We start from the raw sequence: 13,462 nt of genomic DNA, 5'->3' as shown, positions 1-13,462 counted from the left end.
TTTGTCTTTTAAAATTCTATTCCAGTGACCCAGGAGACTGAGGCAAAAGGATCACAAATTGGAGGCCAACCTCAACAACTTAGTGAGGCCCTAAGCAACTTTTTAAAATTATTTAATTAAATTAATTATTTAATTACCATACCCCCAGTCATTTTTTTAATTATTATTTTTTAATTATTATTTTGGGGGTATAGTTCAATGGTAAGCACCCCAGGTTCAATACCCCATACCCACCCCCTCCAAAAAATTCTATCCATATTCATCTTGCACATCTTGAAATAGAAACCAGAGTCTAGCCCATAATCAGGTTGTTAGGTAGCAGCTGCTGCTGAGTGTAAGAGGTTGTAGAGGCTGAAGTCAGAGCATTTGGTCCCCTCCAATAACTCTAGAAAGACTCCCTGGAGAAACCAGGATTTCAAGAACTTGACAGAAGGCAGGGTGGTAATCTGAGAGAGAGTTCTGGCCAGAGCAGGAGCTCAGAGATTGAGGAGAGAGGCATTGTGTGTGAGGCAGAAAGAGGGTCTGAGGCAGGGCAAGGCAAAGAGTGAGAAGGAGTGAGACCCCTGGAACTACATGGTCTAGGGATCCTGAAGCAGAGGAGGCAGTTCTTGATCCTGATCAAGAGAACAATAGGAGGTCACAACAGGGCCTGGAGTGGTGATGTCGGTGGTGTTGCAGGGAAGATCTTGTTCTAAACATTACCAGCAAAAGGCCTTACGTCAATGAGGGACTCCTGGGAGCAGTGCTGGGAGGGCCCACGTGCCATTCAGATTCACGTGCCCAGTGTTTCCGCCAGCGCAACTCAGTCTCTGTGGGGCCTGTCCTTAACTACCGGTGAGCCAACTGTTCCTTGGGTGTCAGATAAAGGCTGACTCAGAAGGCCTTGTAGGAGGAAGTGGGGCCAATTACAGGAGTTGAAAAGAAGGAACATTTCCCTACAACTGTGGAGAGAATAAGAGATTGAGCAGGCCAGCTTGGGCTGCAAGAGAATAAAAATCAGATCCAAGAGAGCAGGAGCAATCCTGTTGAGAAGATACACACTGGGTACTGAGTCAGGGAGGAGGTACAAGTCTGAGTGTGACCATGGTAGTCAAGATAGCCAGGCTGCAGGATTCCAGCAGGGTGTGAATGAGTAGGGGCCGGGAAATTGATGAGAAAAGCTGGGGCTTCTGGTGGTTGGACCTGCAGCCCACAAGGATTCTGAAAAAGCCTATCTAGAATGAAACACACACACACACACACACACACACACACACACACACGAATGTGTGCACAAACTGATCTTCATAGCAATGGATCCTTGGAGCTGTGTGGGTTCATGAAGCACATGGAGACAACTCCAGGGACAGTTCTGAGGATTTTACCCTGTAGACAGTCTTCTCTCCCCATCAGGCTCATACCCACCTACAAGGCCATTTAAGAAAATAGAAGACTCCTGTGTTGGGAAGCTACAGAGAGCAGACCAGGAGACAGGTGCTACAAGGCACATAGAGCTAGCTGGGCTCAGGACCTGCAGGTAAGGCCCAGAGAGTCCAAATTCCTGGACAAAGATCTGGTGGGCACTGAGGAGGGAACAGACAGACCCGAGACAGAAAAGGGTAGGACCTAACCAATCAGCCTGCAGCTGGAAGTTAGGCAGCAGGGCCTGTGCAGCAGGATGAAAACCCACCTCAATCTGGACTGGACTGGAGGTTGACCAACCCTCTTAGGCCTCCTTCCACACAGGAAGCCATGTCCACTGTCCAAGCCTGATCCCAATTTTCAGCGTTTCCCCAGGGATCAATCATCCATCACCCACCCAAATGTGAATCAGTGTGTGCTGGTGGGGACAACCAGGCAAGACGAGCTGCCCAGGGACCACAGCCACAGGCTCAGCTGCAGGGACATATTCTGAGGGTCTTGCTCCCCTGAAGCAAAGACCCCCAAGAAGGCAGACTCTGACCTGCAGGAAGTCTCATCATCGGCCAACACCCCCTCACAGGCAGAGCAATAATGTGCCTGCTGACAGTCCTTCGTAGTGGCGGCGGGGGGCGCTGAATCGACCCGACGGCCAGATTGGAGAAACCAGTGCAGTGCCAAGGAGCTGGGACCTGCGCCTCTGGATGAGGGCACTCTCTGCCACGCTGCCCTCCTACACATAGATGGGGGCGGGGAAAGAGAAGACTGTTCCCATGGCTTCTCTGCTACCGCGAATCCAGCGCATCAAAACAAGCTGATCCACCGCCCTAGGATTTGGAGAAGGTGGTGGGAGCAACCATTCTCCCCACGCCCTACCTCTGACTCAGAGAGGGACCCTCGAACGAAGGCCACCTCCTGCCCCTTACCCACTTTTCCCCTTCGCGTGAAAGGAAAGGACCCAGGACAGAGGGTGGGAGCTAAGGCGGGATTTGAGATTGATATCTGATATCCTATTGGTCAGAGGAGCTGCCGATCAGAAGGGCAGCTCGGTGAGGATTGGCTGCGTGAGGCGGGGCGCGGCGGGGCGAAAGAAGGGGCCTAAGGGGTGGGGCTGACGCTGCAGCTGGCGCAGCTCAGACTCTGAGCAGCCGCCGCGGAACAGCAAAGCAGCTCCTTCCCCCGCCTGTCCGCGCGCGCGGGCCGGGGCTAGGCCCCCCACCGCCGGGTCCCCTGGGGCTGCAGCAGCAGCGGCGCCGCCCGCGGTTCCCGCCGGGGCCCGGGCGCCGGCCCCGCTCTGCAGGATGGGCACGGTGCTGTCGCTTTCCCCTGCCTCCTCGGCCAAGGGCCGGAGGCCCGGCGGGTTGCCGGAGGAGAAAAAGAAGGCGCCGCCCGCGGGGGACGAGGCGCTGGGGGGCTACGGGGCGCCGCCAGTGGGCAAGGGCGGCAAAGGCGAGAGTCGGCTCAAGCGTCCGTCCGTGCTCATCTCGGCGCTCACCTGGAAGCGCCTGGTGGCCGCATCTGCCAAGAAGAAGAAAGGCAGCAAGAAGGTGACGCCCAAGCCAGCGTCCACCGGTCCTGACCCTCTAGTCCAACAACGCAACCGCAAGAACCTTCTCCGCAAGGGCCAGGACGCCCCCGACGGCGGTGGCGCCACCAAGCCCCTGGCTGTGCCAGTGCCCACAGTGCCCGCGGCTGCTGCCACCTGCGAGCCACCGTCGGGGGGCAGCGCTGCAGCCCTGCCGCCAGGCTCGGGTGGAGGAAAGCCGCCGCCGCCACCACCCCCAGCTCCGCAGGCGGCGCCGCCGGTGCCTGGAGGCTCGCCGCGGAGGGTCATCGTGCAGGCGTCCACAGGCGAGCTGCTCCGCTGCCTGGGCGATTTTGTGTGCCGACGCTGCTACCGCCTCAAAGAGCTGAGCCCTGGCGAGCTGGTGGGCTGGTTCCGCGGCGTGGACCGCTCGCTGCTGCTGCAGGGCTGGCAAGACCAGGCCTTCATTACACCCGCCAACCTGGTGTTCGTGTACCTGCTGTGCCGCGAGTCCCTGCGAGGGGACGAGCTGGCGTCGGCAGCCGAGCTGCAGGCCGCCTTCCTCACCTGCCTCTACCTCGCCTACTCCTACATGGGCAACGAGATTTCCTACCCACTCAAGCCCTTCCTCGTGGAGCCTGACAAGGAGCGCTTCTGGCAGCGTTGCCTGCGCCTCATCCAGCGGCTCAGCCCGCAGATGCTGCGGCTCAACGCCGACCCCCACTTCTTCACGCAAGTCTTTCAAGACCTCAAGAACGAGGGCGAAGCTGCCGCCGGCGCCGGGGGTCCACCGAGTGGGAGCGCTCCCGCAGCTTCCTCGGCCGCCAGGGACAGCTGCGCGGCCGGAGCCAAGCACTGGACTATGAACTTGGACCGCTAGGGATACCCAGGGGCTGTGCCCGCCCCCCGCCCAAGTCTCCGACACAAACTCGGACCCCCCTCTCTCCCGCCCCCGGGACTCTCAAGCCACCGCCGGTGTTACCGCCACTCTGGGCTGGGCGGAGGAGGAGCCGCTCCTGTCCCGCAGGGGAAGGTGGAGGCTAGGACACCAGAGGCCATGGTGTCTGGATTTGCTGGGCGTGGGCTGGGAATGGGGGATGAACACTGGAAGGGCACCCCAGCCTCATCCTTTCCATCTGTCAGTGTCCTTATCTCTTCATTTCTGCCGGGTTTCCCCCTTCCCTGCCGTGCGTGTCTGTAAGTCCATCTCTCCTGTCCCACCCCCCCCCCCCCCGCATTTCTTCACCTTCTTTCTGTGTCTTCATCTTTCCTCCTGTCTGCACTTTCATCTCTCCCTCTCCCTTTGCATTCACCGTTCCTTGGGTGTGTGTTTCCATCTCCACCTTACCCCCGTGCCTGACTGTACCCCCATTGCCCCCGGTTTTTCCTCCTGCACCTGTGTCCCCATCTTCCCTTCTGGATCTCTTTCTCCTTGCTCCTGTCATGTGTGACTATTTCCCCTCCTGTTTGCCTTCCCCCTCTGCTTGTATCATCTTGCAATTCTTCCCCTGAGACCCCTTATCCCCCTCCCCAGATCAAAGGGACTGTTAGTTTTTAATTTGGACCAACTGAGGTGCGACAAGAAACTGCAGTCCCAGGCGACCAGACAACCACCAGAATGGTCCCTTGCCCCACCCCCACCGCCTCTCCCCACCTTTTCCAACGTGTTGCATGCCGGGAGTTGGCGGGGGATGGGGGCGTGGAGGGACTGCTGGCTTCTTTCAGGAGGCTGAGATTGGGGGCAAAATCAACCTGCGAGAACACCCCGGCGGCGATGGCCTCAAGTGGGCGGGCGGCAAGAGAAAGAAAACTCTACTATTTTGAGGGAGGGGCGTCCCTCTTCCTTATCCTTAGGTTTCTTGTTATCCCTCTCCCCTTTTAATTTATTTCACTGTTTCCGGAGGGAGGGGGGAGGGGGGTTGTTGGGCCGAGAACTGTCCGAGGTGCTGAGCTGGGGAGGGACCGGAATCTTCCCGGGAGAGTACCAGGAACTGGGTTGGGCCTGGGGCCGTGTCCAAGGTGCCAATGATGCGGGCCGACGGCGCGGGCCACACTGTCTGTCTGTCCGTCTATCCCGGAGAGAACTATAAAGCGCTGGAAGCGCCTGCACATGGTTTTGCGCCGGCCATTCTTTGGGCCCCTGGAGGGAGGGAACGCAAGCGGAAATGGAACTGTCACTGGTAGAGCAGGAGGACCAGATATAGGGGTCTACTGGGGAAGATCAAGTTCCTGAGAGCTGCTACCTGCTGACCCCTCCCACATCAGCTTCAATTTTACAGAGTAAAGTGGGATAGCCAAGGGTTGAGGCTGAATCCACAATTCCCAACCCAGCCTCCATCTTGTCAAACTAGCTCCTCATAAATGCCCAGGCCACTTAGAGACAAGAGGTAAGGACAGTAGAAGTCGTTTTCCTTCCATGAGGTGACCCCTTGAGGAAGAATTAACTAGTCACTATTGCTGCTTTTCCTCTTTCCCTACCATATAGTGGATCTAGAGTCCAGTTAGGTCCGTGTTCACTGTTCCCAGGTGGGGCCTGATGGCTACATTCAGCTACCCCACCCCACCCACACCCCCACATGTGTCCAACCCTCACCACTACTGGGCAGCTTGGAGGCTGCTTTGGTTACAAGCCCACCCAGGGCAGTCTTGGGAGGCCCATCCCTGCTTCCAACTCAGACCCTGAGTCAGGGAGGCACAGAGATGAAAAGAGGAGACGAAAGCTATTTTTCAGCATTGGAACAAGAGGGAAAATGAGCTTTTGGCTTGAGATCCCTGCTCAGCTGCATGGCAAATGGCTAAGTGCTCTGGTTATTGTTCCAATGGCTCAAGGAGGCCTGGCTTCAACAGAGCTCTTGAGGCTCTAAGCCCGATCACCACCGTGGCCTAGAGGAACCAAAGAGAGAACCAGGAGGGGTTGGCCAAGACCAGGCCTCAGGTTCGCTGTCCGTGGTGCTGACAGGCACGTTTGGGCAGGGTGGGGACTTGTATGGGCAGGAAGAGTTGGGGACTCGGTCGCTACTAGATCTTCTGGATAATTTAGAAATAGGGTGTAAGGTATTTTGATGGCGAGTTACAGAAGTCTGGCCCGAGACCCCAGCAATGTCGCTTTCCACTTGCCCTCCTGAGAGATCAAGACTCGGCTTTCACCCGTCTTCAGCCCAGAGCTTTAGCACCCGGCCTGGAGCCGGAAATCCTCAGTCCAGATTTGTGAATCGAGCTGGGGGGGGGGAGCTGGCGGAAGAGAAGGCGGGAGCAGCCACCCATTGGCTGGAATTTGGCGCAGTCAGCGCGGTGCCGTCATCTCTCCTGGTTTCGGAGGAGGGAGGGAGGATCACTTGGGTCACTCCGCGGCTGTCGCCATAGTAACCAGACTGAGAAAGCAGGGCCGCCTCTCTACTCTCCCACTTCTGGCAAGGGAGAAACAATCCTGGTTCTCTAATTTGGAACTAGTTAGCGAGACTTGATTGAAATTTCTGAGTTAGAGGAGCCTAAAGGGAGTGATATGGAGACGGCAGAGCCCAGGCAGACCCGCATACATCCTGCCCTCCGGAAGTCTCTAAATACTGCCCCCAACCCACACATAACACCTACACCTACACACACACACACACACACACACACACACACGCGCGCGCACACACACACACCCCTCCTGGAATCTGTGGTCTGGTACTGTGGACCCAGAATGAGAAAAAGGCCTTAAGGAATGGTGTTAACTTAAATCTCACCTTCCTTACCATGCCCCAAAGCATGAGCCACTACTTTAATCCAATTAGCTGTGAGGGACTGTAGGAGGATCAACACGAAAACACGTAAGAATTATTCTCCTGGGTCAAACTTGGTCAGAGTTCTGTTTTTTCCAAAATGGTCTTTTGGGGAGGCAAAGGGAAAAAAGAGTACGTGTAGAAACAGGATAAGATGACTTTTCTTTACTGCCCAGGAGTGAACCTGGGGGAGGTGAGTCCAGGCTGGTGATGAGGTGGTGAAGAAGGCCCAGAGTCTAGAGAGCCAGAGGAAGAATGGAGATGGAGGATGGGAGACAGAAACCCAGCTGGAGCCGTGACTCAGCACTTCCCCTCGCAAAGAGCGGGACCACTCTTCCAGCATAGGGGCAGCCAAAGCGGGGAAGGGGAGAACAGGAAAATAAAAGGATGATAACTGGTGAGCCACCCCTTTGCGTGATCCGTGCCGATACATGCATTGACACATAACCAAAAGGACACATTTTAACCCAGAGCAAACACACATGCATTTATACTGATTAAGGGTCATTCAATCATAATGTACTCTCATATTCACTCCCCCCTTCCCTCTCCCCCTTCCTGGAGCAGAGGACATTTTGTCCAGAGATCTATGCTCGCCTGTCCCTAGAATACCTTGGTACTTATTGGAAAAGGAGAAATGCAAAAACTTGCGGGTGGGGTGTGTGTGTGTGTGTGTGTGTGTGTGTGTGTGTGTGGTGTGTGTGTGTGGGGGGGTGTTGTCATGGTAACTGTTTTGTCTGCACAGCAACCAGAGCATCTGGCAGGATCCAAGAGGACATCCTATGGGTTCTGCCCACTGGGACTCTGCTTCAGACACCCAAATGGGCACCTGGGGAAATTTCTATAACACAGCCTGTCAAAGAGCTCCTCCAGGCAGTTCACCATGATTAACTAGAAGCCAGGTACAGGCACCTGACCATTTTAATCTCCCTTTAAGTGGTATTCCTGATCCGTTGACTGGAGTACACCCAGACGTGTTGTTTATAATCACTCTGCCAATAAATAAAGACCAGGGCTGGGCTCAGGCACAGCAGCAGAGCACTCATGTGGCACGGCAAGGCCCTGGGCTCCATCCTCAGCACCACCTAAAAATAAATAAATAAAGTGAAGGTATAAAAAATATTAAAAAAAATCAAAGACAAAAAGAGGGTCCTGAAAGCAGTGAGAAAAGGAGAAGATGACCCAAAAAGGCCTTCCCAAGGGCTATCGTGGGTTTCCAAAGGAGACGTCCCAGGACAAGGCGAGTGGGGTTATGTGTTCAAAATGCTGCCAGAACTAAACTGCCCACAGAGAACACTGTACCCAGCAAAGCTGTTCTTCAGAAACGAAGGAGGGCCTGGTGTGCGTGCCTGTAATCCCAGTGACTCAGGAGGCTGAGGCAGGAGGATCATGATTTTGAGACAGCCTCAACAATTTAGTGAGACCCTCAGCAAATTAGTGAGGCCCTATCTCTAAATAAAAAATAAGTCTGGGGATGTAGCTCAGTGGTAAAGTGCCTCTGGGTTCCATCCCCGGTTACCAAAAAATAAAAAAGAAATAAAGACTTTCTCCGGCAACAAAAGCTGAGGTCATTCATCACAAGACCTGTCTTACAAGGGACGTTAGGGAGTTCTTCAAATAAGGAAAGTCATAACACGAAAACATATGAAAGTGTGAAACTCCCTGATAAAACTAAGTGAACAGTGAATAAACCATGTCTTGAGTATGAAGGTTAAAAGACAAAACTATTAAGATGATAATTGATACAACTATTTGCTATTGGATATGCAATATGAAACGTAAGTTATAACACTGAAAACAGAATGGGTATTGTGAAGTAAAAGTGTGGTCGTATTTTTTTGTGATCAACATTAATATTGGCTTAGAGTGGCCTGTTCTAAGATGTTCTATAAAAGCCGCGTGGTAACCACAAAGCAAAAATGTATGGGGTTGTAAGGAATAAAGCATACTACTAGAGAAAATCATTTAATCACAACAGAAGATAGCAAGAGAGGCAGGGAAAGATCCACAGAACAACCCACAGGTGACAGTGTAAGTCCTTACCTATTAATAATTACCTTGGATGTAAATGACTAAATTCTCCAATTGAAATGGCTGAATGAATAAGAAGACAGTACTCAACAATATGCTGCCTCCCAGAGACTCCTCCACCATTACACACGCATGGGTTGAAAATGGTGGTTGGAAGAAGATACTCATGCAAATGGACACCAAAGGTGCGTGCGTACATGAGCTGCTCTACCCACATCAGGTAAGAGAGACGATAAGTAAAAACTGTAAAAATAGAGAACAAGGTGGTCATTCTGTAGTGATGGAGGAATCAATTCTTCCAGAGGATGTAACAGTTGTACAAAACGTGCACCTGACATCAAGCACCTAAATACATAACGCAAGTAACAAAAGGTCTGAGGAGGGAAGTAGCTGCATACAGTGATAGTAGGAGACTTCAACACCCATTTCCAATAATGGATGAATCATTGAGACGGAAAGTCAACAGGGAAATATTGGATCTGAACTACACTTAGGCCAAATAGACCTGATAGATGTGTGTAGAACATTCTACCAAGAGCAGCCGGACAACTTTCTTCTCATGTGGAACGTTCTCTAGGGTGAATCGTATGTTAGGGTTGACAAATGTAAGAAGACTGAAGTGTCACATAAAGTGTCTTTTCTGGCTCTGTCATCATGACACCAGTGATCAGTAATAGGAGGATTTCAGAAAAACCTCAAGTACATGGAAAGTGAAGCGCACGCTCCCCAACAACCAATAGGTCAAAGGGGAAAGTGAAAGGGGATGTTGCAAAATATCGGAGACCATCCAAAATGGGCACCCGACACGCCAGCGGTCTTCAGTGCCCCGGGCGCACTCTAAAAGTTCACAGTAGTAAGTGGCTTGGTCCAAGAGAGGGAGACCCACTTAAACAACCCAACTCACAACTGAAGAAACTGGAAAAGGAAAAGAACTAAGCCCAAAGATGGAGAAGAAGAAGGAAAAAATAAACTAGTAATACATGAAGTAGACACCAGAAAACACCAGAGAAGACAATGAAACTAAGAGCTGATAAAGTCGACAGACCCTTAGCAGATTCACTAAGAGAAGAGAGATAAGGAGTGGAAGAGGCCTTATCACAACTGATCCACAGGAGCACAACGGATAACGGGAGGACTGTGACAGTCACACATGCCGCAAATCAGACGACCTGAGGACACTGTGAATACAGTCGAGAAGACCGGACCACGAGGCCACAGAGATCCCAGCAGCCCAACGATGAGGGAGAAGATGGGAGTGACAGAAACACCCCGTCAAAAAGAGAACCCGAGAGCTGCACTGCTGGACTCCACCGGAGCTTACAGTCTGATGAGGACTGATGATGACCCTTCTCAGACTCTTTCCAAAAAAAAAAAAAAAGAGAAGAGGAAGAGGGTGCTGTGGCTGGCTGTTGGTGTTTCCCCTGCGTCAACACTGGACCCCTCATGTGATACATCAGATGGAGACCTCTGGGATCGATTGGGCCACCAGGGCTTGGCCCTCCTCAGTGGGAGCAGGACCTTGTGAGAAGCTGAAGGAGCATCTGTTCCTTCAACACCAAAGGAGGTCCGGCTTTGAGGTGGACTGTTCTCTCACCAGATGCTGAATCTGCTGGAGCTTTGATTTTGGACTTCTCTGCTGCAGAACTGTGAATTCTGAATTTCTATTGTACAACATTACTGAATCTAGGTAATTTTATTATATCAGCCCAAATGGATTACACAGAGGGAAAAATTACCCAACTCATTTTATAGAACCAGCGCCACCCTGACACCAACAGCGAACAAGGACAATACAAGAGAAGGAAATCAGAGGCCAGCATCCTTGATGAACATAGACACAGAAATCTAGACATTTTCATCAAACAATAACTCTCCATTCTTCGTTTCCTCTGAATCCTGGCAACCACTGTTCTACCTTCTGTCTATAACCTTGACTACTCTAGGGGCTTCGTATAAGCGGGAGCATACAATACTTGTCCTTCTGAGTCTGGCTTATTTTACTTAGCATAATGTCTTCGAGGTTCATCTGTGTTGCAGCATGTAGGAGAATTTACTTCCTTTTTAAGGCTGAATAATATTCCATTGTATGAATCAGCACATTTTGTTTTATTCATTCACCCATTGATGGACATTTGGATCATTTCTGTCTTCCAGCTATTGTGAGTAATGCTGCTAAGAACATGAGTGTATAGATATCTACTCGATACTCTGCGTTCCATTATTTGGGGTATATTCCCAGAAGCAGCTCCTGGCGGGTCGGAGGACAGGTGTGCATGGGTGACCAGCAGATGTGTCCTGAACAGAAAGAAAAGACTCAAGTAGGTCAGTTCAGGTCAGAGGCTACTGCACCACTCCCAGCCCAGAGGTCAGACAATAATGTGCACAGACAAGGAGAAGAAGGAAAAAAAAAACAGAAAAGTGTCTCTCTTCAGTGTTTGGACAATTCACTGCCATTCGTGCTAAACATTTCTCATCTAAATCACATTCACATTCACATCTATTACCTAAAGCCAAGGGTGACTGAGAGAAAATAAGATGGTAGTTCAATATGAAATTCTAGAGAAGTCTGCAGCGTCCTGGAACTTGGTTCACAGGCAGTAGATGCACACAGGGCTACAGAGTCACAGGTCACAGAGATCCTTAGGCCATAAAGCTTTTTACCTGGGCCCCCATCAAAGAGTGTTTTCAGTGCCCTGTTCTCGCTTCCAGAAATCGACTTTTTCTTGAACAAATGAGCACCGGGGGTTTATGAATTCCACTAACAGATGGTCCTGCCACAGACAAGTCTCATCAGAAAAATGTTTGGATTTTTAATCAGGACGTTCTTTGCCCAAGTGCATTCTTCCCTGGGCTGCATAAATAGCTTGAGCCCCGCCCCCCCGGCATTTCAGGGGGGCTCAGGGGCTTCAAGTGTTAGCAATTGGGAACTTCAGCACCCCCACCCCCTGCAACCCTACATGCACACTCCTGCCGTGATGTGCATCCAATTTCAAGTTCAAGGAAAGGGGCTGGGCTGGAGTCTTGCAAAGGATGTTTTGGAGAGAGACCTGGGTTGGTTCTGATCCTGTGGCTGTAAAGCGGGGGTGGGGGTCCCAGGGCACCCTGAATGTATTTAAGATATTTACTTCTTACATCCTCTGGCAGATAAGCCCTTCCTGTGGCCAGTGTGTCCAAGGACAATTAACTAGGGTAGGAAAAGAGAGCCCTGTCTCTCTAATCTTGTTGGGGAGAAGGAGAAGAACAAGAAAAATCTGCCCATTTTAAATAAACAGTAAGTGCTATATTCAAAAGGTAAACTGGGAACAGAGTAGGCCCCCCCAAAGTTAGCCACTTCTGAAGTCTGACCCCTGTTATACATACAGCAATTTGGAGGGGTATTGGGGATAGAACTCAGAGGCACTTCACCACTGAGCCACACCCCCAACCCCTTTGGAAAAATATTTCACTGAGGGACAGGGTCTTTGCTAAGTTTCTCAGGGTCTTGCCAAGTGGCTGAGGCTGACTTCGAATTTGCGATCCTCCTGCCTCAGCCTCCTGAGCCGCTGGGCTTACAGGAATGTGCCCCGGTGCCCGGACCTGTTCTGGGAACCGAGGATTAAAAAAAAAGATGCATTTCTCCTGTGCACTGGGTGCTGAGAGCTCACAGTCTAGTGGGGAGCAGTCTCCTCCCGTGGGTACCCGCTCTGAGGCTGGCATGGAGGCCCAGAAGGAGAATCCAGAGATAGTGTCCACCAGCTTTGCTTCTGAAGGCTTCCCAGGGAGGTGGTTATGGGGCTGGGGGGGCTGCCAGGGTGGGGGGGAGCGGGGGGCAGGTCCTTGTGACTTCACCAGGAAGAATTTGAGTGAAACGCATGATAGTAAACAAAACGTTTAATAGAGAGAGTGAAAGGAGAGGGTTATGTCCAGCACCAACTGCCTCAAATTGAGGACGGTGGGGTGCTCGCAGGTCTGAGTCCTGTGTTCTTCCTGCCTTGATTTGCCCGTCTCCCCTAAACCATACCCTTTGGCGAGGCCCCAGCCACTTCCTCTGTGAGGGCCTGAACCCAGGGTGGTTAGGACATCGTTGGTCGCAAGAGATAATGACATCACTTATCTGAAAACCACTGCATCCCCTGAGGAGCTGTAGCTGGGCTCTGGATGTAGGAGACCCCACGTGTCTGACACTCACCTGTTTTATTGAGGGCCCCGGGGACTTTATCAATCCCCTCGAGGGGTCCCAGTTCTCTGCAGCCTTGGGAAGGCTGGGCACTGCGGCTCTCATGTCCCAGCGCCTGCCTGTTCAGAGAAGGTCCCCCACAGCTTCAGTTGTCTGGCTCCTGGGTGCTTCTGGGTGCACAGGCCTGAAGTCCACATTCAACGTGGGTGAGGCACAGAGTCACCCAGGGCAGCGAATCTCCCAAATGTGATCCCAAGACCCACAGCACGAGGGACACCGGGGAGCTGGTGGGCAGTGCAAATTGTCAGAGCCTGTCCCAGACCTCTTCCTTCAGACCTGAGGATGGGACCTGGTCATCAGGATTTTAATGTCCCTCCAGGTGTCTCTGATGCTTTATTTATTTACATATTGTGGTACTAGTCATTGAACCCAGGGGCGCTCTACCATGGAGCCACATCCCCGGCCCTTTTTATTTTCAGACGAGGTCTCCCTGATTGCTGAGGCTGGCCTTGAACTCGCGATCCTCCTGCCTCAGCCTCCCGAGTCCATGGGATGACAGGTGTACACCACGGTGCCCAGCTGACGCTT

The 13,462-nt window shown here is 52.1% G+C and overlaps 1 protein-coding gene across 1 annotated transcript; it reads left to right on the top strand.

Annotated features, from left to right (window-relative positions):
• Positions 1-2,699: 2,699 nt before the first annotated feature.
• LOC143640396 (cyclin-dependent kinase 5 activator 2-like) lies at positions 2,700-3,803 on the top strand. Its single transcript, XM_077108229.1, has one exon. The coding sequence runs from the start codon at positions 2,700-2,702 to the stop codon at positions 3,801-3,803; it is 1,104 nt and encodes a 367-aa protein (XP_076964344.1).
• The last annotated feature ends 9,659 nt before the right edge of the window (positions 3,804-13,462 follow it).

Source organism: Callospermophilus lateralis, unplaced genomic scaffold (genome assembly GCF_048772815.1).
Source record: "Callospermophilus lateralis isolate mCalLat2 unplaced genomic scaffold, mCalLat2.hap1 Scaffold_221, whole genome shotgun sequence".
NCBI classification, from domain to species: Eukaryota; Metazoa; Chordata; class Mammalia; order Rodentia; family Sciuridae; genus Callospermophilus; species Callospermophilus lateralis.
Note: the sequence above shows the minus strand (reverse complement) of the source record. Positions and strands in the feature narration are given on the sequence as shown.